Consider the following 26,280-nt stretch of genomic DNA (forward strand, 5'->3'; position numbering starts at 1 on the left):
CTGGCCTCGGAGAAAACTGGAGCCAGAAGAGTGGAGGGTAGATTCAAGGTGGGATTTCCAGGCTGCTCAGGGTGGCCTAAAGCCAATAGAATCGAAGTTAGACCCGATGGAGGATTTCTAGCCGCCTAAAGGGCGGCTTAAACATTGAAGGTTCAGACAGCTTCAGGCTCGATTCCAGGAGGCACTTCCCGACGTGGAGAACAGAGGGTGGGCTAAGGAGGGGACTTCCAGCCGGCGACGAGGGGACGCAGGCCAGCCCGAGGGCGGAGGTACAGCCAGACGCACCGAGGGGGGCGACCCAAAGAGGTTGTCTGCGCACCGAAGTCACCTCAGGCCCGGGAGCGTTGCTTGGACGGGGAGTGGCCTGGACGGGGCGTGGCCTGCGGTCGCGTCCCTCCCCCATCCACAGCCCCAGCGGCCGCCAGACCCGCGGGAGTCCGACCCGAGTGCACAGCGGAGCTGGGACCCTCCCTCCGACTTTCGGACCTGGCCATGGCGTCACTGCAGATACTGCTCTGCCTCTGTGTCGCCGCCGCGCACCTGGCGGGGACCCGAGGTGAGGCGCCCCCAGACCCCAGACCAGCCCCCTAGGCGCCGGACGTCTGACAGAGGGCGTGGCAAGCAGCCGGAGCCTGGAGACAGAACCAAGGGACCCACTTGCTTCCCCAGGCCTGCATTCCCTTTGCCAGCCTCGGGGGTGGAGTGAGGGGGCAACGAAGAGATGGAGCTCTGGGACCACCTGGGGCAGGAGGGGATCTCGTCCACTGTCTTCCCTCCTCCAAGGGACGATAGGGGCACCAGGAGTGTGGCTATGAACTTCAGGCTCCTCTGGATTCTCAGGACTGCAGGGTACCCATCTCAGCCACAGCATTTGGACCCTGAATCATCCAGTCTTGGTCTCACTATGAAGGGGCCAGAGCTGTCCCCTCTCACCTAACTCCTTCCCTCTTCCACACACACACAGCACTCAGAAAAGAAATTCCCATCTCTGGAACACTCAGTGGAGTGGGGAACTGGGCCCATTTCTCAGATGGGGAGACTGAGACTCCAAGAGGGAAGGGACTTGTCTGAAGTCACTGCCCAGACCAGTTATCTCAGACAACTCGCGGCTGGAGAAGCCAGGCTAGATTCCAAGGACTTCCCACCGGCAGCTTGGGCCCCAAGTGCAGGGATGAAAGGTAGACTGAGGGAGGGACTTCCAGTCAGCAAATGGATGAAAGAAAATTCAGATCAATATGACAGCAGGGAGGGGCACAGCCAACTGAACTCATGGCCACTGAGCACAGTGGGAGAACTGGGTCTGGGAAGCAGAGTGGATACAGACTTCCCTAACCTAAGGGGCTGTGTCAGAGTGAGGGATGGGGCTGTGGGAGACTGGGGGTGGGGAGGTCATGGGGAGGCTTCCTGGAGGAGGGGGTGCTGCAATTCTCCCCTGGATTCCGGCTTCTCCCCTGTGAAATGGGGATGATCGTGGGAGCACTTTGCATACCAGGAGTTCACAGAAGTCCTTCCCCCTACCCCTCACCCCTTTGACAGGCACCACCACCCCTGAGGAGCCCATGGTGACTGCGTGGGGCCTTGAAGGTTCACTGCTGCACCCTGGCCAGCCCTCACCAGCCCTGGAGGACTGGGAAGGTGAGCCAGCTTGGGTCTGAGTCCTCGTTCTGCTGTGGACTCTGTGTGAGCTCTGGCTGGTAGGGTCTTGTGAGGAGGGGACACAAGCTGGGTGAAGAGCCCAGGACTGTCCTGGTCCCTGGGCACGGCAGCCCCTGGAAGTGGTGCCCCAAGAGGTCTAAGTTTTAGGAGCAAGGAGATGAGAGCCCAGGCTGTTTGTCCAGGAGGAAACCAGGGTGGGGTGGGGCGGGGCGGTGAGACAAGCTCAGTTCAGTCAGGGAAACAGGAGTTCTGGAACCCAAGTCTCTAGCTTCCCAGCTAGGAAGGTTCTATTTGACTTGCTCTTGAATGAGGAAAGGAGTGAGCGCCCCTTGGGGAGTTGATGGAAACAGAAGCTAACCTGTGAGAGGCCAGACCCTTCCCACCTCTGGCTTCTGTGAAAGGGAGGGTTGCCTGATAGGTTCAGTGGGCAGCAAACAAGGTCCCAGCTGGCACTGATGCGAGGCTGCTAGGCAGTGGAACAGCTGGTCTCAGGCCTGGCTCCTCGTGCTGCCTTTATATCTCCTTACACCTCAACGGTTCTGAATTCTGAGAGTGGGGGCTGGTGAGACAGTGGCAAGATCTCAGCGTGCACTCATGGGCCAGCTCAGATACTGAGCAGCAGAACTAGGGCCGGGGCAAGCGCAATCCAACCTCCCCTGATCCTTCTACAGCTCCTTCTGCCCTCGAGGGCTCTGGATCTGGGCAGGCTGGGCTCGCCCATGCACTTTTGTGGGGAGGGGGACCTGGCTTAAACACGCAGATGGGGGTGGGCAGGCCGCAGCCCAGGCTCCTGCCTGAACTGATGGGGCCCGACCGGCTAAGGCCCGGGTCCCAGCGCGTGCGGTGTCCGCAGAGGCCAGCGAGTGGACGTCCTGGTTCAACGTCGACCACCCGGGAGGCGACGGTGACTTCGAGAGCTTGGCTGCGATCCGCTTCTATTACGGGCCGGCGCGCGTGTGCCCGCGGCCGCTGGCGCTGGAGGCGCGCACCACAGACTGGGCCCTGCCGTCAGACGTCGGCGAGCGCGTACACTTGAACCCCACGCGAGGTTTCTGGTGCCTCAACCGCGAGCAGCCCCGAGGCCGCCGCTGCTCCAACTACCTCGTGCGCTTCCGCTGCCCGCTCGGTGAGGGCGGGGCTAAGGGAGCGGCGGGGATCGGCCATAGGTGGATGAGGCCTGAAAGGATGGTGTCGTGTGGGGTGGGGGGAGGGTGAGGGTGCAGGGCGTGGCTAGGAAGACGCGGGGCCTTTTAGGAGCAAGGCCGCAGGAGACGGCCGGACCGGATAGGAGAGGAGCTTTGGAAGGGAGGGGCTAAGAATGGCCGGGGCCCAGGTCGGGGTCCGGAAGGGGCCCCCAGGAACATAGCTCCCTCTCACTGCCCTCTTTTGCTCATCTAGAACTAGGGCCGTTCTGTGGAAGTGTGTTTTGAGCCCCAGATGTGGGTGAGACGCAGGGAGAACAGCAGGGCTTATCTTGGCGGGGGCGGGAAGGTACCTCAACTGCACATTCGACTGGTGCGCCTGGGGGAGCACCGATTGAGGCAGTGGGCAGGACTTCTCTCTGACTCGGATGCGCGTGACGAGAGCACTCTCCAGTCCCACACTGTCAACAGAGTTCCAGGTTCCATCTGACGCCCCCATCCCTGCCCTCTCCCCAGAGGCCACGTGGGGTGCGTGGGGCCCGTGGGGTCCTTGTTCGGGGAGCTGCGGGCCAGGCCGTCGCTTGCGCCGCCGCCGCTGCCCAAGCCCTGCTGCGGATGCGTGTCCTGGGCGTCCCCTGGAGGCGCAGAAGTGTGTGAGGCCTACATGTCCAGGTAGGAGGGGCGGGGCCTGGAGGAGATAGTTGGGTTAGAGGCGGGGCCTGAGTGTAGGGGCGGGGCCAGTTGAGGGAAGTACCTAGAGGGGCTAGTTGGGGTGGAGCCTGATGGGGCGGTGCCTGGAGGGAGGAGGCGGAGCCTGAGTGTAGGGGCGGAGCCTGGACGACCAGAACTTGGACCACTTGGAGACTGGCTTTTCCTTCCCTTCCGGGCCCCCGAAGAGCATTGGTAAATGTGTACATCTGGACGGGTGGACGCCATGGGGGTCGTGTCCAGTCATGGGCAGATCTGAGGAGGCACTTCCTCTGTGTGCCTGTTGGAGTGTGCGGATGTCCTGGTGGATGTGGATACACACAGAAGCTGGCTCACACACTCGTGGTGCACACGCGCGTGGCATTCGCAGGCCACGCCCGTCCCCCACACCCACGTGGACATGCGCTCACACCCTGGCAGACATGATGCCCAGGCCCTCCCTGGTCCAGACACCAGGCCAGCCAGGAGGCGACTGGAAATTCCAATCAGGCCTGGTCTCCACAAACATGGTCTGGAGACTGCCCCAGCAGAGCACGCAGCAGGGTGGGGGAGCACAGTAGCCAATGGGGTGGTGGGATTCCCCACCCTACTCTGCTTGGCTCTGCCTTCTCCGTGCCTCTGCCCTGAAGTTTCCAGTGGAATTTTCCATTTTATGGAGAAACCGCAGGATTGTGACAGGAGGGAGATGTTCTAGGCCCAAGACCCATCCCCTCACTGGGCCCCCAGCCCCTGCCTGAACATTTTCTCTCATGCTAGAAGGAGCCTCTCTGCCCTGTAAGAGTCACCTATCCTGTCCTCTCCTCCAGGGCATCTCTTTCACACCAGGATCCCAGGTCCCTCCCCTTGGCCCAGCCCTGACCACTGAGCCCCATGTCCTTCACACCAAGGGCTGCTGCAAGCAGGTCCATGCTGAGGACTCTCTGAGGGGAACAAGGTGGGGAGGGTGTCTGGGTACCTTTGCTGAGTGACTGATAGAGAGGAAAGCCCTCCCCAGGAAGGGGTCAAGAGTCTTCTCTGCCTTCTGTGCCCCCCCCAGGGTGTGGTCTCAACACCTGTGGGTGCCCTGACCACATCCTTCTGGGCTCGGTGGTCACCCCATCTGGGTGTCCGCTGCCAGGAGCCAGGGTCTCCTTGCGAGACTGGCCTGGCACCATGGCTACTAGCCATGCCCACAGAACCTTCTGGGTGCCTGGAGTCTGTGCCAGCAGCCGAGCCAATGTCAGTGCCCGAATGGATGGCTTCTCTGCAGGCATGGCCCAGGCCCAGGCCAACAGCTCCATCTCTGCTGTGGTCACTCTTGTCCTTAATAAGTTGGGTAAGTGCCTCATGGTAAGAGGGATGAGGGGGCTGAGGAACTGGGGAGGAAATTCTGGGTGACGCCAAGCACTTGGGATGATGTGATGTACAGTGAGGCCAATGGAGCAAGAAATAAGATGTAACGGTCATTGGAGAAGATGTGAGGTGAGAGGTGGAGTTGCAAAGGGAAGCATTAAGATTAAGCATTGGGCTTCCCTGCGTGGTGCAGTGGTTGACAGTCCGCCTGCCGATGCAGGGGACACGGGTTCGTGCCTCGGTCCAGGAAGATCCCACATGCCGTGGAGCGGCTAGGCCTGTGAGCCATGGCCGCTGAGCCTGCGCGTCCGGAGCCTGTGCTCTGTGATGGGAGAGGCCACAGCAGTGAGAGGCCCGCGTACCGCAAAAAAAAAAAACAAAAAAAACCCTTTAAGGGCACAGTCTCCAGCAGATGTGAGGTGAACCTGAGTGGGGGGAGGGTCATTAGAAAAGGCCCAAGTGAAACAGGGCATCACTGTAAGGGAAAGGATGGGGCCCTGCTCTTGGGAAGGGTCATTGGGAGAAGCTGGGGTGGGGCAGAGCCCTGACCTTTGCTGCCTCTGCCCCCAGAGAAGCCCTATCTGGTGAAGCACCCTGAGTCCCGAGTTCGAGAGGCTGGCCAGAATGTGACCTTCTGCTGCAAAGCCTTGGGCACCCCCATGCCCAAGAAATACTCCTGGTGAGTGCCTTGCCCCATGCTCAAGGGTCTCGTGCCCAGATTTGGGGTTGGAATGGGCTTCCCATGATATGTGGTGCCTCAGAGACCCAGAGGAAGCTGCTCTGCAACCTCCCTGTGCTCCATGTGGGGCGGGACAGATGCAGCCCCTCCCCCGTGCCAAGGGCATTCATGGTGCTGCTCACCCGCCACCCAGGTTCCACAACGGGACCCTGCTGGACAGGCGAACGCACAGGTACGGGACCCACCTGGAGCTGCATGGGCTTCACCCAGACCAGGCAGGCACCTATCACTGCAAAGCGTGGAATGATGCCGGGGCCGTGCGATCGGGCACTGCCCAACTCACCGTGCTTGGTGAGTGTCCTCAGCAACCCTACCCACAGCCCTGAGCGAGCCCTGACACCAAACTGAGCCCCAACCCCAGTGAAAACGCAACTTCAAACGGAACCCCAACTTCAGACTGATCTCTGACCTTGCTCAGTCGGATCCCAGGCTCCCACTGAGCCCCCGGGTTGAGCCTCTGATCCCAATCTAGGCCCCCAACCTTGGCCTCCATGGAGTGCCCCCCCTTACCCTGATCTGGCTGATTTCTTGCTCCACAGCCCCAGGCCAGCCAGCCTGTGACCCCCAGCCCCGAGAACACCTGATCAAGCTTCCAGACGACTGTGGTCAGCCAGGCAGCGGCCCCATCTACCTGGACGTAGGCCTTTGCCCTGACACCCTCTGCCCCAGCCCTGCGGGCTCGAGCCCCCGATGTGGGGATGCAGGCTCCCGCTGCTGCTCGGTGCACCGGCTGGAGAGCAGGAAGATCCACTGCTCTGGCTACATCCTCCCAGTAAAGATAGTGGCTGAATGTGGCTGCCGGAAATGTCTGCCCCCTCGGGGGCTGATCCGGGGACGTGTGGTGGCCGCTGAGTCTAGGGAGCCCTTGCGCTTTGCTCGGATCCTCCTGGGCCGGGAGCCCATTGGCTTCACATCCTACCAGGGTGACTTCACCATTGAGGTGGCACCTTCCACTCAGCGGCTGGTGATTACTTTCGTGGACCCCAGTGGCCAGTTCGTGGACACTGTCAGGGTCCTGCCTTTTGACCCTCAAGGTGCGGGCGTGTACCATGAGGTCAAGGCCATGCGCAAGAAAGCCCCTGTCATCTTAGATGCCAGCCAGAGCAACACGATATCCCTCGGGGAGCTGGAGGACGAAGCCCCCTTAGGTGAGCTGGTCATCCCGCCGAAAGCCTTCCGCAGAGCTGATGGTGAACCCTATGCAGGGGCTGTGGAGGCCCGGGTGACATTTGTTGACCCCCGAAATGTCACCTCGGCGGCTGCGGCCCCCAGTGACCTGCGATTTGTGGACAGTGACGGGGAGTTGGCTCCACTGCGCACCTACGGCATGTTCTCGGTGGACCTCCGTGCTGCCGGCTCCGCAGAGCAGCTGCAGACCGGGCCGGTGGCCGTGCGTGTGGCCGCCAGCCAGATCCGAATGGCCGGCCACGTGGAGGCCCTGAAGCTGTGGTCGCTGAACCCTGACACGGGCTTGTGGGAAGAGGAGAGCGGCTTCCAGCGTGAGAAGTCGGCGGCCTCACGGGTCCGCCGGGAGGAGCGGGTCTTCCTGGTGGGCAACGTGGAGATCCGGGAGCGGCGTCTGTTCAACCTGGACGTGCCTGAGCGCCGCCGCTGCTTGGTGAAGGTGCGCGCCTACGCCAACGACAAGTTCAACCCCAACGAGCAGGTGGAGGGCGTGGTGGTCACGCTGGTCAACCTGGAGCCTGCCCCCGGCTTCTCGGCCAACCCCCGCGCCTGGGGCCGCTTCGACAGCGCCGTCACTGGTCCCAACGGGGCCTGCCTCCCCGCCTTCTGCGATGCTGACCGGCCAGACGCCTACACCGCCCTGGTCACGGCCACCCTGGGCGGGGAGGAGCTGGAGCCCGCCCCGTCCCGGCCCCGCCCACGCCCGGCCACCGTGGGCGTGGCCCAGCCCTACCTAGACAAGCTGGGTTACCGCCGCACCGACCACGATGACCCCTCCCTCAAACGCAATGGCTTCCGCATCAACCTCGCCAAACCCAGGTCCGGCGACCCCGCCGAGGCCAACGGCCCCGTGTACCCGTGGCGCAACCTGCGGGAGTGTCAGGAGGCCCCGGTGACCGCCAGCCACTTCCGCTTTGCTCGCGTGGAGGTGGACAAATACGAGTATAACGTGGTCCCCTTCCGCGAGGGCGTGCCGGCATCCTGGACTGGAGATCTCCTGGCCTGGTGGCCCAACCCGCAGGAGTTCAGAGCCTGCTTCCTCAAGGTGAAGATCCAGGGTCCCCAGGAATACATGGTCCGCTCCCACAATTCGGGGGGCAGCCACCCTCGGACCCGAGGCCAGCTCTACGGTCTGCGGGATGACCGGAGTGTCCGAGACCCCCAGCGCCCTAGCACATCCGCGGCCTGCGTGGAGTTCAAGTGCAGCGGGATGCTGTTCGACCAGCGTCAGGTGGACAGGACGCTGGTGACCATCATGCCCCAGGGCAGCTGCCGGCGCGTGGCGGTCAACGGACTCCTGCAGGATTACTTGACCCGGCACCCCCCTGCTGCACCTGCTGATGACCTGGCTGTCTTCTCCATGCTGGCCCCGCTGGACCCTCTGGGTCACAACTATGGTGTCTATACAGTCACTGACCAGAGCCCAAGGCTGGCCAAGGAGATTGCCATTGGCCGCTGCTTCGATGGCTCCTCTGATGGCTTCTCCAGGGAGATGAAGGCCGATGCTGGCACAGCCGTCACCTTTCAGTGCCGGGAGACACCAGAAGGCCGGCCGAGCCTCTTCCAGAGGCTGCTGGAGTCCCCATCGGCAGCTCTTGGTGACATCCGCAGGGAGATGGGTGAGGTGGGCCGGGCACAGGCACGAGCCTCAGGGCCCCTCCGCACCCGCCGTGGCAGGGTCCAGCAGTGACCCTGGGCCCCAGCCTCGCTCCTCTGCCCTGCTCCAGACTCCTCTGTCCTTGGCAAGTCTCTTCAGGTTTCTGGGCACTTCCCTCCCCAGCCCAGAATTCAGTCAGGTCCGATGGTGCAAATGCAGGCAGATAATTGTTGCTGTGTGACGTGAAATGGAGTTTGTCCTGACTGTGGGAGCCAGCATCCTGGGATGATGGTCGGGGCTGGTGACCGGCTGAGGCCCAGAGGGGATCATTCCCAGCTCACATGCCAGCTCTGATTTCATTTCATATTTTGACCCGGATTTCAGATAATCCTCCCTTTCAGATTTCTGTGCTGAGCTGGATGCTTTATTGGGTCCTCTACCCTGAGTTTTGTTCTTGGGGTTATTTATTGAATAAATAATAACAGGTGTGAGTGTGGGGTCCGGACGTGGCCCATTGAAGGTCTGGGGAAGAGGCTTCTTGGCTCTGGGACTGAGGAGCACAATTCTCATACGTTTGGTGCTTGGAGATTCCCCAGGGGGTCGGAGCAGGGATTCCATTAAAGATGCTTCATTTCCAACTCCTGGTGTCAGTCTTGGGGAGAGAAGGATGGAGGCTGGGGCTGCTGGATCCAGGTGCACCTTGGCAGGCAGAAACAGGCCTGAAGCACATACGGACATGGGTGTGCAAGCGGCTTGCAGGCCCCCGTGCGGCCCTGGACACTCCTCAGGCAGGCACGTGGGCCCCAACCGATGCCCACAGAAGTGTATCTGCGACATGTGTGTGCAGAGCTGACTCATAAGCAGCCCAGGCTTGTGCAGCCCTGACTGCAAAGCACAGTAGCAGCTGCTGCCCTGGCCTTATCCTCCTTGCCTGGCTGTGGTCAGTGGCTCCTATCTGGCCACATGCCCAGGGGCTACAGTGGGCAGGGAGGGGCCCTGGCAGGGCCGCTTGCCCCAGGAGGCAGGAACTGAGGCTTCCCTGGACTTCTTCCACCGGGACCACAGCTGCCCCGCCCTGGGTCACACCCGGCTGAGGCCTGGCCATGCCTTGACCACGTGGTGATTTGGCTGCCCAAGGCCATGGTCCTGAGCCATCACCGGGACTCTCAGTCTGGAGGTGCAGCACCATCACTTGCTTGCGCGCTGTGTGCGCGCGGCCAGGCAAGTTGTCCTGACGCCCCATGGGGCAGGCGCTGTTCCGACCACACCCCCACTTTCCAGACAGAGAAACTGAGGTCCCAAAAAGGAGAGGCAAAGGGCTGCTTGGGCCCCAGAGTGAATCCCGGCAGGAGCGGGGGGCTCCCTGGATGGCCCAGCAGTCCCCTCAAGGACACGCGTGAGACTCCCTTGGCCTGTAGACGTCGGTCCCTGGAAGGCATCAATGTGGCGTTTCTGGGGGCCTGGAATGGGGAGCATTGTGCCTGGCTGATTGCCCCCAGAAAGGGTGGCGGCAGGGAGTTGGAGTGCGGGGTATTATTCCCTTATTCTAGGGCCTGCTCAGGCCTTCTGCACACCCACCCACTTACCCACTCAACTGCCCACTTCCCCTCTATCACCCACCCACCCGCTCGCCCACCTGTCCACCCCTGCCCCTCCAGTCCCTCTTACCATCTGCCTGTCTAGCATGTAGAGGTGTCACCTCTGTGCCAACAATGGGGGCCCGGAGAGGGCCTGGCCTTGGCGGGGAGAGAGGTTCACGCACACCCCGACACACCTGTGGAGTCAGTGCTCAGCCTACATGGCCCGCTGGCTCTTGTCCATCTGAAGAACTCTCCATCGGACAACCCCCAGCCTCTCCAGCCCTCCCTCACACTTTTGCTCAGCCCATGCCTTTCATGGGAACATCTTCCCCTGCCCAGGGGCCAGACTTAGGGGCCTGGAGGGTCTGGGAGAATCTGGCAAACCCGAGGGTATCAGCCCCAGTCTCTGAGGGTGGGCCCCAGGGCTGTGCTTGGAGACAAGGTTTGGAGGCCCCGGTGCCAGCACCCCAGCCTCTCCTTGGATAGGCTGTGATGGACGAGAGAGGGGAGATGCTTTGAGGCCCCTGGGAGCCAGGGGCATGTGCATTTATCCAGACTTACTGTGTCTACACCCTCAGCTGAGAGGGAAGCTCAGAGGGGTAGGCCACCGCCCAAGGCAACGCAGACTCTGGGCCTGCCTGTCGGGGTCCTGGGGGGCAGCAGGAGTTGGGGGGGTTCCCCCTGCAGCTGGCAGGAGAAGCTGGCTTCCAGGCTGGGTGTGATGAGGTGTCAGACATCACTGCCAAATACCTTTCATTGAGAAAGTGTTGGGGCTGCGGCCACTGCCAGGCCTGGGGCAGCTGAGTTTGGGGCTGGCAGCTGGCCCCCCTTCCCTAGGGTGGGGCAGGGGTGAGTGGGCGTCATCCTGGGGCCCCCTCCCCAGCTGCTGCGGCTGGGCCAGGAGTGAGCAGGGGCTCCTAGAGGGAAGCGGGCCAGGGAGACTGTCCCAGGCAGAGGGCAGAGCCCAAGAAAATGCTTGGCACAGGACGGTGGCTGAAGCCCCAGTGCCTCCTCATCCCTGCTAACAGCTCTTCAAGAGGCCAGCACTTGGCCCCAATATTCAGATGAGAAAACTGAGGCTCCAAGAGAAGGAAGCCATGGCTCTGAGCTGACAGCCCTGTGCTTCGTTTTTTGGGGTTTTTTTGCGGTACGCGGGCCTCTCGCTGTTGCGGCCTCTCCCGTTGCGGAGCACAGGCTCCGGACGCGCAGGCTCAGCGGCCATGGCTCACGGGCGCAGCCGCTCCGCGGCATGTGGGATCTTCCAGGACCGGGGCACGAACCCGTGTCCCCTGCATCGGCAGGCAGACTCTCAACCACTGCGCCACCAGGGAAGCCCAGCCCTGTGCTTTTTGACGCTGTCTTGTGACCCCATTCTAGCCTCGGAGCCAGGAGTCTCCACGCCCCCGCTCCTGGAATGTTTGCTATCCGCCTCCTGGTAAATCCATTGCTCTCCCCCTAAAACTGGGGCTGCCAGACCACACCCCGTCAGCTTGGGGTGTGGGGGGCATAAAGTCCACCCTAGAGACCCCAGCTCCAGCCACCCTGGCGTCAGCTCAGGGCACAAGGAGGCCCTTGGTCCCGCCCACGGCATTTTAGACTTATAATTTTAGAACCAGGGGTTCTTAAAATTCCTAGTATTGCGAGTGGGAGAAAAATCTTGGAACAGTGCTTAAAACAAGAGAGTCTTAAACCTGTAGAATCCAAGAGGAGGAAGATAAAAATGAACACACATTGAGCAGTGACTGGATACAAGCCCTCCCTGTCCCCAAAGCCCTAACTCACTTTGAGAGCATTTAATGTATATTTATTGCCTTGGGCCTCAAAATATGCTTTTAGGGAGGGTGGTTTTTCACACACGTACCCCCATTTCACAGCTGAAGGGACTTGCCCCGGGTCATACAGCAAATGGGGACACCATAGGCTGAAGGGAAGGGCAATGTTTCTCAGAGAAAAGGACACAGGCAGTGGGTCTTGAAGGATGTCTAGGAGTTTGCCAGGTGGGCAAGGCAGGAAGGGCATACCAGGCAGCTGGAAAGGTACATGTGAAGGCTGAGGAGGGAAACCTCAGGCGGGCATGGAGAAGGGAGACACACAGGGGTGGCGTACAGAGCCTTGAATGCCACACACCTGTGGAGTCAGTGCTCAGCCTACATGGCCCGCTGGCTCTTGTCCATCTGGAGAACTCTCCATCGGACAACCCCCAGCCTCTCCAGCCCTCACTCACACTTTTGCTCAGCCCATGCTTTTCATGGGAACATCTTCCCCTGCCCAGGGGCCAGACTTAGGGGCCTGGAGGGTCTGGGAGAATCTGGCAAACCCAAGGGTATCAGCCCCAGTCTCTGAGGGTGGGCCCCAGGGCTGTGCTTGGAGACAGGGTTTGGAGGCCCCGGTGCCAGCACCCCGGCTCCTGCCAAGCAAGGAGCTGGAGAGTCTCAGGTGGGTGATGGGGAGCCACAGAAGGTGCTGGGGCTGGGAAAGATCACACAGTTTCTCATAACAAAGACTCCTCTAGACCTGGGGCAGCATTCAGCGTGTTGAAAAGTGTTTCCTTTATGGAACTGGGTCTGCCCCCTCCCACGTGGCAGACCTTCAGGGTCCAAACCTGCAGCCCAGCGCCCCTTCCCCTCCAGCTGCCTCCTGTTTTGGCTGAACACTGCTGGCTCCTCCACTTGGGCCTCGTGTCCCTGGCATGGCTACCCACCACTTCCCCAGCCCTGTCTGTCTCCCTCATCAGCCCTCAGAGTTGGGTATGACCCAGTCGCAGACCCCAAAGACTGGAGCCAGCCTGGCGGGGAGAACTGGCTTCAGTCAGGTGGGAGGAATGCTTGCATTTTAATGGTGGAAACAGAGGCAGGAGGCCAGCAGAGAAGGAACAGTTCAGCTGAGCGCCAATGTCCTGCCCAACCCCTCCCAGGGCAGGAGCTGAGGCCAGACCCCAGGGCCTGGGGTGGGGGATCTGGACAGGCAGGAGGGAGGAGAGCCCAGGGATCAGGGGAGCAACAGACACGGACATTTGGTGATGGATGCAGGGAAACATCCACCGCCCTACCCAGGGTCACAGGTGCCGTGCCAAACAGCGGATGTGGCGCGTGGAGTCAAGCTTCTTTATCATCAGTCCTGAGGTCACGCCGTCCTGGTTACTCGCTGTCCCTGTCCTCCCCAGTCAGACACTCCCTCCCACACCACTAGGCCCCCTTCTTGTCACTCATTCAGCTACACCGTCACTCTTAACTGCAGCCCCACACGCAGTCATCCCCCCCCCCCCCCCCGCCAAAGTGCACACGGCTGGATTTGCCGGTTGTTTTGGGTGTGACAGCCTAGCTGGCCACTGTGCCAACCCTCACAGCAGCCCGGGCGGATGAACCCTGACACAGAGGCTTACAAGGCAGGGTCCTGCGAGGGTGCTGGCAGCCAAGAGCACCTGTGTACAGTGGAACATCAACACCCACAGTTGCCCTTTGTCACCCTGCACTTGGGGACACTCAACCCTCAGACGCCCTGATCGCCCAAGTCAGGGCTGATCCTGACCCGCCACGAACCCCCGCAGTTCAGTCCCTCAAAGCACAGCGGGCGCAGCCTGGTGCACATGGCACCTCCCACCGTCCGGTGGCCCTGGGGAGGCCGTGGGCTGGGGGCTGGGGGCGCCTCGAAGTCCCAGATGCTTTTCCTAGGAAGTCCCGAGTCCCTTCCTGCTGACTCAGCCCTGGGGACTGGCTGCCAAACCTCAGGTATGTCCTCGAAGGCTGCCTGGCGGGGCCTCCATCAAGGCGATCGGGGGAGCCCACTCAGGACTCAGCCCTCCCCCGGGCCCCAGCCCCTCCTTTGCCCCAGATGGAGATTGAGCTTTAACGATGGGTCATAAGGCAGGCTACTGGCATGGTGGAGGAGGCTGAGGTCGGCTGCTCACACCTCCAGTTCTTCCAGGCTGAGGGTCGGTAGACAAATGAGCTCCAAGCCAGGTCAGGCTCCCTCATAAAGGGGCCCTGCTCAGCTCACGCTCCTTGCCTTGTAAAGATGCCTCTGTCTTGGGTGGTCTGGGGAGATTTGCCTTGGCTGCCCCTCCTGGGGCCCGGCACGGGGACAGCGACACACACACACACACACACACACACACACATGCATGTGCACACATGTGCTCTCACGTGATGTCTACATGCAGACCTGTGGGTACAGATATGCTTGATCATGCCCAGACTCAGCCCTGGACTGGCCTTTCCAGAGCCCCATTCTGAAGAGGGAGGCAGAGCCAGGCACAGGTACCTCAGCCTGTGGGGGTCAGATTTAGGCCAGCAGGAGGGCCAGGGGCTGGAAAAAAACAGAGAAGGGCCGAAGGAAGGCTTTCTGGAGGAGAGGGCATTTGCTATGGGCTTTGAAGAGAGAATAGGAGTTTGCCAAACCAAGATCACATGTCCAAAGGTCTTGAAAGCTGGTTTTAGAGTTTACCTTTTTTCTGTGAGGATTTTGAGCAGGGGAGGGACACAGTTAGATGAACCGCAATTCACTACCTCCTCTTGAAGACCCAGCCTCTCCCCTCAGGGGGCTTTCAGTCAGATGGGAGAGGCAGAGCCAGGCCCAATCTGGAGGCATAGAAGAGTCCTCAGGTTTGTGAAGCACCTGCTAGGCATTGGGTTGGATCTTGTCAACAACCTTTTAAGGTAGGTATTATCTCTAGTTTTCAGCCGAGGAAAGCAAGGCTGAGAGAGGGAGGTACCTTTCACAGGGTCCCACACGGAGGCAGGGCTGTTCACACACAACCCTGGCTTCTGACTTGCAGTTGTGTCTGCTGACCTGGTCCCAAGCTGACCCTAAAGTTCGAAAGGCAGGGCAGTGGGGCTCCAATAAGTCAGCTTTGCCAAGGGTCATGTTTTTGCATCTTGGGTCCTGGCCTGTGGGGGAGGCCCCTGCTCACGGGACACACAAGCTCCCCCTGGGCCTCAGCATGATTGTCCCTCTCCCACATCCCTTGTCATCGGCTGCTGAGTGGCTTTAATGAGCAGCCTCTAGGCAGAGGGATGTCTGAGTAGGAGGCTGGTGGTGCTTTTCCAGGCCTCCTGGGAGGCCAAGGCCACAGGCCCGACGTCTGGCCCAGGTGAACACAAGCACTTGGAAATGGCTGACCCGACGGAATCTAGGCTGTGGCTGAAGAAGCCACTGGAAAAACACGCAGTCCACGCGGCCAGATCCAGCTTACGTCTCACCAGACAGGAGTGGCCTGCCCAGTGCCTGGAGCTGAGGAATGTTCGTTCCCTAGCTCTTTGGAACCTGCTGTCTCTGACCGGGGAATCCAGCCGCCGGGCGGTGCCACCCTCGGTCTCCTGTGGTCAGGCTGTGACCCGCCTCCTAATGTGTCCTTGGAGATTTAGGCCTCTTGTCTTGTCCCCTGGCCCAGATGCTGTTGGAGACCATTTGCTTGCTTGCATGCCCCTGACAATAGGAAGATCACTCCTTTACAGCTGTCGTACCTGGCAGCCAGGAGCCTGTAACTGGACCAGTTTCCTACAGGAAGCTCTGGCTCCTTTGACCACGTGGAGGGGAGGTCACTGCAGCCTGAGCACCCCACACCTCACACCCCCTCTGTGGGTGCAGCCCCCTCCTGGGCCTCAAGACTTCCCCCATGCTCTTTGCATTCAGCGTGTCCTAAGGAGACCCAAGTGTCTCACCCCAGAATGTGCTCCTTGCCCCATGGCCATGCTTTAGCACTAATTTCTCTGTCCGCCTTCCTGAGCCACGGCCTGGGCAAGTGGACCACACATCCATTGAGCACCTACTGGATGCTGAAGCGCTTTACTTGCATCTCTTCACTGACCCCTCCCAGTGAGGCTGTTCCTATAATTGCTCTACTTTACAGATGGCAAAACTGAGGCTCAGAGGGTTTACTTGGCATCCTGGGGTAGCAGGGGCAGATTCTGGAAGTAGGAGCCATTCCCCTGCTGGAACCAGGATAGGGACCTGGTGGCCTTGTCTTTTGGGCTGGGGCGGCCCCTGGAGGCCAAAGGGGGAGCCGCAGCCTGAGCCACACTCTTGGGCCTGAGAGCCCCCGGCTTCCCATAGGCTCTGGCCTTTCCCCTACACACAAATCCTCCATGGCTCTGACGGTCCCTGTCAGTAAGAGCAGGAGCTCTGGGTGAACTCTTGCTGGCTCACCACGGAGACGCCTAAGCACAAAATCCAGCCTCTTGTATCAAACCCAGGCTGGAACCAGGGATGGGGAGGGACCAAATGAGGGGAGGAGCCAGAGTCAGGGTCTGAATGCGGGTGACACACCGAGGTTCCAGGGAGGGGGTGGTTCAGATGAGGGGTGGGGTCCAGATGGACTGAGAACAAGTGCTGCCCGGTCTCCCAATTCTACCCTGCCCCAGGAGACACTGTGAAATTAAACTAGGAGCTTCGGGGGGCCTTTGACGAATGACCAACGTGGGGTGAGTGGGATCGCAGACCTCCCCTCCACACAGACCACAGCTCTCCTCACGTCTCAACCCTCCCCAGGACTCGCTTTGGTCCGGAAAATCCCCATCGACCAGGACCAGAGGGAGTTCCCTGGCGGTCCAGTGGTTAGGACTCCGCGCTTTCACTGCCAAGAGCATCGGTTCAATATCTGGTCGGGGAACTAAGATCCCGCAAGCCGCGAGGCCAAAGAGAAAAAAAAAAAAATTGAGGACCAGAGAGGGGTAGATCCTCCCTGGGGACATACAGCCCAGCCCCCGTCCTGTCCCCGGTGGCTGGGCGGCGATTGGGTGGGGTGGGTGGGTGATGGGCCCAGAGCGAGATTAACCGGAGCCACGCCCACAGCTGCGGAGTTGCCCCATCACCTCTTTTTTTTTCTGGCCGCGCCACCATGCTTTCGGTATCTTAGTTCCCCAACCCGGGCCAGGGAATTCCCTTTTTTTTTTTTTTTTTTTTTCTGGAGTTGCCCCATCCCTATCCCAGGGGAGAACGCGGATCCAGCAGGAGAAACCAAAACGCCCTGGCTCCTGAGGTGCCCCCAGCCCCTGGACGCTGGCTGGCTGGCGAGGACGGGGCGGCTAGGGGGAGAAGAAAGCTGGGGAGGGGGCGGTAGTGAGTCAGGGACCCTGAGGGGTCAGGTCCTGGGGAGAGGGTCTGTGGGAGTCAGGCTGGGAGCAGAGGAGAGGGGTGGGGTTTGGGGGAGGGGTAGAACAATTCGCCGGGCATAGAAGGGAAAAGAGGGTGCTCCGGCAGAGGGAACGGCCAGTGCAAAAGCCCTGGGGTGGGAACACGTTTATGGGATGGGTAGCCAGGGGGCCAGTGAAGAGGGAAATGACGTCAAAGACACACCTTGTAGGGCCTGGAGGGGGAGAAAAAGGGAATTGGAGTCTGAGAGGGAAGGGAAACCAGTGCCTGGATCCACTTCCCGTTGTAAGATTGCCCCCTGGCGGCCCAGTGAAGAACAGGTAGGGAGACGGTGGGGTCCGTCCATCCTCAAATCTACCCTCTGGCCCTCACAGGCCTTCACAGAAATTGTGGCAGCCTCAGCTAGGCTGCCCTTGGTCAAACCACCGCCCTCCTGTCTTCCTGTGTCAGTGTCCCCCTCGGCCGAACGGGGACAAGGTAACCCCAGACTCTCCAAGAGCATGGACACCATGCTCGGTGCTTTGGGTCCTCAGTGCTCATGTGATTCCCACCAAGCCTACTGGGGCAGGAGCTACTTCTGTTTCCAGTTCACAGCGGGGAAAACTGAGGCTCAGGGAAGGCAGCACATGCAGGGTCTCCTCACACCAGGGATACCTGTCAGGAGAGACTGGACCCCACCAGGGGCCAGCCCAGTCGGCCAGAACACAAGTTCAAGTTCTGCCTGTGCATATCTCCCCAGTTCTTCAGTTGAGGGAGGCTAGCAAGAATAGCACTAATTCGTTCTTCAAACTTTCTCTTGCTGATGCTGGTGTCCATTGGCGATTCTTCTTCTTCTTTTTTTTTTTCCAGAGCAAAGTTTCACGCTGTGTGCCTTCGCACACCAAAACTCTCTCCACCAACATGGGAAGTCTAACTCGTGCTGTGTATTTCCTCAAGGGCCTGGGCCTTTCCAGATGCAGATGGAAGGAGGCAGCACCACCAGACACCAGAGGGATCTGAGTTCAGGGGTGGGGGGAGGGGGGTGTCGGTTTAATTAATTGTCGTTTTTTTTGGGCCACACTGCGTGTGGGTTCTTAGCTCCCCAACCGGGGATCAAACCCGTGCCCCCTACAGTGGAAGTGCCGAGTCTTAACCACTGGACTGCCGGGGAAGTCCTAATCATCCATCTTAAACTTGCCGTTGATGTAGGGCACCCAGTCCAGAATCAGCCACCAGTCGGTGGCCCACACCAGTCCCATGGTGCCCACGGTGCCCCACATGCCCACCGTGGGAATCCAGTTTCTGGCCAGCTCGCGGCAGTGCGGGCCCAGGAACCTGCTCAGCATCCTGGGACCCGCTGGTGATTCTTGCGTGAATCAGTGCCATCATGGGCCAGTGGGAGACCCTTCAATGCTGCTCCTGTGTCTGTGATTTACTCTAAAATTCAGGTCCTCTGGCTCTCTGACCTCAGGCTCCTACGCATTTGGATGTATGTTTTGAGATTGAAAGTGCTACTCCTCATGCCTGAAGAAGGTCCCTCATCACCTGGTTCTACAAGGATTGGCTCATTAGCCACTACAGTTGCTCACCTTCAACACACCTTGAAAGGAGTTCAGGGCGGAGATCAGGAATGAGGCTCTAAGTGCTCTGGGAAAACTGGCAGAACAGGTCTTCAGATAGGTAGGTATCTTCAGGAGGACATTTTTTTTTTTAATGACTTTATTTATTTATTATTTATTTATTTTTGGTGGTGTTGGGTCTTCGTTGCTGCGCACCGGCTTTCTCTAGCTGTGGTGAGCAGGGGCTTCTCACTGCGGTGGCTTCTCTTGTTGCAGAGCACGGGCTCTAGGCGTGCGGGCTTCAGTAGTTGTGGCTCACAGGCTCTAGAGCGCAGGCTCAGCAGCTGTGGTGCACGGGCTTAGTTGCTTCTCTGCGTGTGGGATCTTCCCAGGCCAGGGCTCGAACCCGTGCCCCCTGCATTGGCTGGCGGATTCTTAACCACTGCCACCAGGGAAGTCCCAGGAGAAAATTTTTATGAACCAAATTTCTTGCATCTTCCCATATGTAGAAAAGCACTAAAATCATTAGCCGAGACATCTGCTCTTTGTGACTAGCAGCAACCTTCTACTGAGATGTGTGCTTGATTGCACATCCCCTTTTCCAAAATCACATATATGCTGACCTCCTTCACACCGCTTCGGAGCAGTTTCTCAGAGCTCTCTGAGAAGCTCTCTCCAGGGCTATAGTCCTCAGTATGGCCCCAAATAAAACTGAAACTCACAGCTCTCATGTTGTGCATTTTATTTCATTCAACATTCTCTTTCCAATTTATCGCTATTCCAAAATAAGGAAACTAAGGATCTGACACCCCAGCAGCACTCTGTCTCAGCCAGCCCCGAGGGAGTGCTGTCGTGTGCAGGGCCCACACCCAGGCAGGGGCCATTACCCCAGTCAGGATCACACATTCCAGGTAACGGGCCACCACTTGCAAAGCTCTAACCTAAAGCCAGTCTTTTTTTTTTTTTAATCACCAGTCAATCCTAGACAATTTGCTAATTAATTAGCATGATGAATATTAGAGGACTGGGGTTAAGATGTGCGGATCAGCTAAAAAAAAAAAAAAAAAAGGTTCTGAAGAACCTGGGGGCAGGACAGGAATGAAGACGCAGATGTAGAGAATGGACTTGAGGACACGGGGAGGGGGAAGGGTAAGCTGGGACGAAGTAAGAGAGTGGCATGGACATATATACACTACCAAATGTAAAATAGATAACTAGTGGGAAGCAGCCGCATAGCACAGGGAGATCAGCTCGGTGCTTTGTGACCACCTAGGGGGGTGGGATAGGGAGTGTGGGAGGGAGATGCAAGAGGGAGGAGATATGGGGATATATGTATGTGTATAGCTGATTCACTTTGTTATAAAGCAGGAACTAACACACCATTGTAAAGCAATTATACTCCAATAAAGATGTTAAAAAAAAAACCATTAAAACACTAAAAAAAAAAAGTGTGAATCAGGGAGAATATTAGCGGCTCTCCCCCTCCCAGACATCTGGCCAGAGTTCCAGCCTTATCTGGGAGATGGTAAAAATGCAGATTCCCAGGCCTGGCCCAGAACTGATGAACCAGAGCCTGCATTTAAACCCATCTCTGGCCTAAACCCCTCAGAGTAGCCCCCTTGACTCGAGACTCTGAATTGGTCTTGTGTCCAGCTGCTTGGAACCCTACCCAGGTTACAGTGGCTTTTGCCTCAGTGGCTCCGTGGAGCTCTAAGCAGATAGAGTGTGCCTTTCTGGGGCTCCTGACCAGGTGGTGGAGATGTGATTTCGTGGAACCTGGGGAAGGTGGCTACTCATCTCTCAGAGGCAGCCCAGGACACGGATCCTCAGTCTCTGCCTCCCACCAAACTGGCTCACAGAAGCAAGACAAATCTCTGAAAAGCTACACAAATGGTACGCAAAGAATATGCAAATCCCACACATCTTTAATTCAAATAAAGCAAGTCGTGCATATTATATGCAAGTAACAAACACATATGCAAATGTCATGAGAGTAAGGGTGCCCGGCTCAGGGGTGAGGGTTGTCAGACACATTTCAAGGAACACACTGAGTATAATAGTAATGGTGGGGCTTCCCTGGTGGCGCAGTGGTTGAGAATCTGCCTGCTAATGCAGGGGACACGGGTTCAAGCCCTGGTCTGGGAGGATCCCACATGCCGTGGAGCAACTAGGCCCGTGAGCCACAACTACTGAGCCTGCACGTCTGGAGCCCGTGCTCCGCAACAAGAGAGGCTGCGATAGTGAGAGGCCCGCGCACCGCGATGAAGAGTGGCCCCCGCTTGCCACAACTAGAGAAAGCCCTCGCACAGAAACGAAGACCCAACACAGCAAAAATAAATAAATTAATTAATAAACTCCTACCAACAACATCTTCTTTAAAAAAAAAAAAAAAGTAATGGTGGAGGTCTCATTTCCTGCCCTGAGCCCGGCCCTTCACAAGAATCAGCCCTTGGACCCGACAGCTACAAGTTGAGGGGGTCTTACATCCCTGGGTCTCCAGCCCAGGAGTGGTAGGTCTCCAGCCTCTAGCTCTGTACTCGCTGCAGGGCCACAGCGGCCTCTGGTGGATGGTGATGGGACACAGCAGCTGGACCTCTCACTCCACCTCCACTTTCTTCTCCCTGTGTGGTGGTTTCCAGATCCCCCTCCCGTGGGGTCCTGATCATGAACTTCCAAGCCACAGATTAGTGGGGTAGGGGGAGAGGAGGGAGGGCGAGGGGGAGGGGGAGGGGAGGGGGAGGGGGGAGAGTGGAATAATGAGTAATGAGCAGGACTGGCTGAGGGGAGTGGTCAGTGTTCCAAGGGCTCCTGCTGCTCTCCCAGCACAAGCCTCAGGGATTTCTAAACTGCAGACTGCCCAAGGGTATACAGAGAAATGAGAGATCGCTTCCCTGTCAACTACCGGATCCTTGGTTCCTTCCCCAGTGGCCACGGCTGTGACCTGCGTCTCCTTCCAGAGATACTTGGATACCCCCACCCCCCAATTTCAAAAATGGACACAAATGGTTATCCTTCCTACTTTTTACATTAATGCGTTGTGGAGACAAGCTACTTCAGTCTTTTGAACGGTTGTATGCTATTCCACTGCAGGGCTGAACAGCGTGATTTAAACAGTGCCCAAAGGACAGACATTTATTTTCATTTTTTTGCAATTACAAAAAAATGTGGCAGGAAATGCATCATTTTGCATTCATTTGCATGTACCTGTAGAAAAATTCTTAGAAGGAAAACTGATGAGGGAGAGGGTGTGTGCATTTTTAATATTAATAGATTCTAGAAAATTGCCATCTTGAGCAGCCATACTGATGAGCTGTCTCCCCAGAACTGCCTTCGGGCTCACAGCCTTGGCTCTGCCTGTCTCTCTCCTAAATGGGAGCCTGGGGCACAGGTCACGAAGCCTCTGTGCCTCAGTGTCCCCACCTGTTGCATGGAGGTGCCATCAGCACCCACTCTGCCAGCAGGGTGGTCTCAGGGCGTGCCAGGTGACTCCTCTGCGCTCTTGTAGTCCTTAATAGCTCGATTAGTGTCATGGGGCCACATTTTAGGCATTTTTTTGAATAATGCAGTATGAAATGCTGGTAAAGTGTGACTTTACGCGCAGAATTTGACCTAGGGAGTTTCCTCAAATTACAACCCTCCAAGAGGGACTTCCCTGGCGGTCCAGTGGTTAAGACTAGGCACTTCCACTGCAGGGGGCCCAGGTTCGATCCCTGGTTAGGGAACTGAGATCCCACATGCCGCGCAGTGCCGCCAGAAAACCGAAACAAACAAGCAAACCAAACCTCCAAGAGACTCAGCCAGAAGCTGGCGGCCGAGCCAACCACGAGCCGCATTCACGCCACAGCCACGAGAGAGCGCAAGTGAGCGGGAGGCTCCAGGGCCACCTGGGACCCGCAAATTGCTGCTTTGTCTATTTCCTCTGGGACCGCGCTCTCCACCTCCTCTCCAGTGTCCACACGACCTGCCGTGGCACATCCCACCCTCTTGCTCCCACAGGACCTACCCGGCAGCTCTCCGCGGCACTGCCTCAGTTTCTCCGCACGGCCTCTGGCGACCTCTTTGCCGCGAGTCTCCTGGAGAGCTGACTGTGCTCTCTGATCCTCTGAGTCGCTGATTGTCTCTTGAACTAATCGGTGGCCCCATCGCTCCACTGAACCCAGGCTGCTCAGTCTGGCAGTCATTTTTCCATGTTGGTGGACCTTCACTTTCTGCTCCTGAAATCTGTCCTGGCTCCCATGACATCCTGTCTTGGTTTTTGTCCCATATTCTGGCCTCTCTCAACTTCCAAATTTCTATCCTGAACAAGACTCCGATGTCTAGTTGCGTGCACACCCCAAGCCTGTCAGTCCGGAGCTGAGCTACCTCCCCTCCGTGATGCCCCCGTCCGGTCTTCCTGTGGCTCAGCCCACCCCATTTCTACTCAGCAGCAGGTCCTGCAGGTCTACCTTCACCCACGTCCCCCGGCCCTAACCGCTCCTGCCTGCACTTGACCGCCACCTGGAGGTCGCGGGTCCTCCCCTCCCCTGCGGTCTGTTCTCGATGCAGCAGCGGATCCTGAAGATGTGAGTCCCACTGGGGTGCCCCCTGCTCACACCAGGCCTGGCCCCTTCCAAGGGCCGGCACCTCTCGCCCTCCCACTGGTGTGGGTACCTCGGGCAGCGCCCACCCTGCACCTCGGCATGCTCTCTCAATCACCTCCCTAAGGCCTTGTCTTAAGGCACAGTCCCCAATGGGATGTTGGCCGTCAAAAGGAATGAAGCACTGACACATGCTATATATAAAATGGTGAACCTTGAAAACATGCCGAGTGTAAGAAGCCAGACACAGAAGGCCGCATGTATGATTCTATGTATATGAAATGTCCGGAACAGGCAAATCCACAGAGACAGAAGGTAGATGAGTGGTTGTCAGGGGCTGGGGAGGGGAAATGGGGAGGGACTGCTCACGGGGACGGGGTCGCCTTTTGGGTGGGCTCTACAACAGCCTCGACTGACTGAGACGCCCCCAGGCTGTGGGTTTGGGGTTGCCCAGCATCCTAACAGCTCCTGCTGGCAGGGATAGGGTGAAGAGCAGCTGGGAGGGCTCAGTGGACAGGTCACAGATGCAGGGGGAGGTCCTGATGGCTGTCCCCCGCCCGCCCTGAATGTTTGCAAGGCAGTGAGGGGAAGAAAAGAAGCGCCAACCGTGCAGAGAGCCAGGCTGGGGGCGGGCTCGCAGAACAGCACCAAAGAGACTCGAGCTTTGGGGCGTCGCGGGCACAGGGCTTTAAACATGGGAGCTACCTAAAATATCCAGCACTGGGGCTGAGGGGCTCCGGCCGTGGCAGTTCATTCCCTGGAGGAAGATCCTCCCAGACACAGAGGCAGTGGCCAGTGCAAGATGCATCGTGTAGAGAGAAGCATGGTGTGCCAAGTGGGGGCTCGTCTGCAGGGACACACCCAGACCGCCGCGGACCGTCTTGGCAGGTCACCCTGAGGACTAGCGTGCCGTGGGTGCCGGTGGAGAAGGGGCCAGGACCCGGACACGGTTGGCTGAGGTTGTATCACCCGCCTTAGATTTCCATTTCTTGGTTCTTGAAAGCAACAGAAATGGAGACGTGGAGGGCAGTGTGGTGACAGGCCAGGTGAGAGCAGCCGGCTGCTGCCCAGAGGCCCGTGGGTGTGATGGGTTGGGATGGGCAGATGTGCGGGGGGGATGGAAGCCAGAAGGGTGGGGGCAGAGGTCCTTTGATCCCAGGAGACCACCATGCTCAGTCTTTCGGGGTGCAGGCCGGGACCCCGCTGTGCTGCATGGCTGTGACCCAGCGGACCCTCACTCCTGCACCTCGTTTCCTGTCTGCAACCCTCACTAGGGTGTCGGCGCCACGGTGGTGACACCCGCGGGGGTTGGAGACAGGACAGAGGGATCTCTCGGGCATGGGGGCCCAAGAACCGGGAGAACGGTGATGCATCCAGCTGGCCAGGATCTGGGCGGAGCTGGTGCGGAGGTGCACGGGAGTCAGAACACTCTGTGTCCAGAGATGAAACACTCTGGACAGAAGCTCAGATGCTGGTCATGGTGGCAGCTGACAGTGCGGGGTTAGGGCCGCGGTGACACTGACTGACGGGCAGATACAGTGCACCTGCTCAGGGCCCCCGAGCTGTCCTGAGCCCAGGTTCATTTAATTCTCCCAACAGCCCAGCTCTAGCATCTTCATTCCCGGTGAGGGGAAGAGAGGAGGAGACAGAGGGAAGGTCCCACCCGAAGGCTGAAGCAGAGGAGGAACTGGGCGAGGAGACAGAGAGGGGCATCCAGGAGCCGGGGGACTTGCAGCGCCAAGCCTTGGGCCAGCAGGACTTCAAGAGCACGGATGCAGGAAAGTGCTTGGGAAGTTTATCGTCTTTAACGACATTTCAGCTGAAAATGGTAGAACCTGTATTAACGGGAAAAGGTGCCAAACCAATTCCCAGTAAAATTCTGAGCTCACAACAGACTTAAATCAAAACCGCGTGAAACGACACAGCAGAAGAGAGTGTGGAAGGCAGTGTCTGGGCGAGTTGGCACACGGATGGACAAACGAGCAAACAGAGTAACAACCCGCCCAACTGCGCAGCTGCAGCCCTGCACCTGCGTGGTCAGCCATCAGCAGGAACAAATCTGGGAGTGAACGACATCGAAATTAAAATCGGTCCAAAACTGTAATGGGAGAATTTGTGCCAAGTCCTAGAAGAAACAATTCAGCCTTAACCATAGAATTACAGTAAAAAACACCAAACGGAGTTGGCAGAACGAGCAGTGTCTCAGCCCATTTCAAACCCCAGCTGACAAGCAAAAGATGGTACCGGTGTCGCCTGCCGTCAGCTCAGGGAGCGCTGTCTGCTGTCAGTTCTGGGTCTTCTGAGGAAACATGAATTCCAGGGAACCAAGGCAGGTCACACCGTCCTCTTTTCTGCTCATCCCAACACTTAATTAGATGTGTCTGAGGTGACCCTGCCGGGGTCTCCAATAGGTGAAGCGGTCGACATTCGCCTCACCTGCCAGCCGCCCCTGGCCTGAAAAGACAGAGACAGAGAGTCAGAGGGGGGCCGTGGGACAGATGACCCATCCGGCCCCCGCATCCCTGAGGCGGCCTAGAACATGCCGAGAACCGTGAGAGGAGCCAGGAGATGGGGCAGGGACAGAGGGGTCAGTCCTGGGTCACAGCTGGCCTTGCACACGAGTGTGCCTCCTTGGCAGGAACTGGCCTCCACTGGCCGGGCTCTGGCAAAGGACTGGCAGGGCACCGCGGCACACACTCTGAGGGTGAGGGAGACCCAGGCAGGCCCGGAGCTGACAGTGGTCCCACAAACATCGTGGTGAGACGTGGTGAGCAGGAAGAGGCTCAGGAACCCAGCAGGACGCGGGCCTGGCTGGGAGTCAGGAGGGCAGCGCCCATGGCTGCGGGCGTGTGGGCTCTGTCCGCAGGGCGGGGATATATCGGGCACATGTGACCCTGGGATGTTTGTCCACAGGAGTCCCCCACAATGGAAACCACTACTATTGGTAGTGGTTTGCAGCTCACGAGAGCAGGGCCTGCAACTCACAAGCTTCCCTTCACCTTCCTCATTCTTTTTTATTTTATTTTATTTTAATGATATATTTATTTGGCTGCGTTGGGTCTTCGATGCTGTGCGTGGGCTTTCTCTAGTTGTCGCGAGCGGGGGCTACTCTGTTGCACCATGCGGGCTTCTCACTG

The 26,280-nt window shown here is 58.5% G+C and overlaps 2 protein-coding genes and 1 pseudogene across 2 annotated transcripts in view; 1 reads left to right on the forward strand and 2 right to left on the reverse strand.

Annotated features, from left to right (window-relative positions):
* Positions 1-119: 119 nt before the first annotated feature.
* On the forward strand, positions 120-9,288 carry CILP2 (cartilage intermediate layer protein 2). The gene is made up of 8 exons (XM_089905336.1): positions 120-556; positions 1,537-1,635; positions 2,510-2,782; positions 3,315-3,470; positions 4,543-4,821; positions 5,409-5,517; positions 5,711-5,868; positions 6,117-9,288. The coding sequence occupies exons 1-8, from the start codon at positions 493-495 to the stop codon at positions 8,450-8,452; spliced, it is 3,474 nt and encodes a 1,157-aa protein (XP_089761462.1). The 5' UTR covers positions 120-492; the 3' UTR covers positions 8,453-9,288.
* An 8,802-nt stretch (positions 9,289-18,090) lies between these two features.
* On the reverse strand, positions 18,091-18,487 carry LOC111166514 (cytochrome b-c1 complex subunit 10 pseudogene; annotated as a pseudogene).
* Positions 18,488-20,251: 1,764 nt separating this feature from the next.
* The window catches only part of PBX4 (PBX homeobox 4), a 31,774-nt gene continuing 25,745 nt past the window's right edge, over positions 20,252-26,280 (reverse strand). Inside the window, exon 4 of the mRNA XM_089905343.1 lies at positions 20,252-25,597. Coding sequence (XP_089761469.1) covers positions 25,515-25,597 — 83 coding nt within the window. The 3' untranslated portion in view covers positions 20,252-25,514. The remainder of the gene's footprint in view (positions 25,598-26,280) is intronic.

Source organism: Delphinapterus leucas, unplaced genomic scaffold, assembly GCF_059928025.1.
Source record: "Delphinapterus leucas isolate spDelLeu-1000000601 "Yukka" unplaced genomic scaffold, BTC_Dleu_Yukka2 spDelLeu_asBTCV2_sq25, whole genome shotgun sequence".
Taxonomy (NCBI): domain Eukaryota; kingdom Metazoa; phylum Chordata; class Mammalia; order Artiodactyla; family Monodontidae; genus Delphinapterus; species Delphinapterus leucas.

What these genes read in the sequence shown, in the direction of transcription:
- CILP2 (XM_089905336.1), top strand. Translation starts at nt 493, where the DNA reads ATGGCGTCACTGCAGATACTGCTCTGCCTCTGTGTCGCCGCCGCGCAC. An exon ending in TCTTGTCCTTAATAAGTTGG is followed by an intron (nt 4,822 to 5,408) that starts GTAAGTGCCTCA and finishes CTCTGCCCCCAG; the next exon opens with AGAAGCCCTATCTGGTGAAG. An exon ending in TGCCCAACTCACCGTGCTTG is followed by an intron (nt 5,869 to 6,116) that starts GTGAGTGTCCTC and finishes CTTGCTCCACAG; the next exon opens with CCCCAGGCCAGCCAGCCTGT.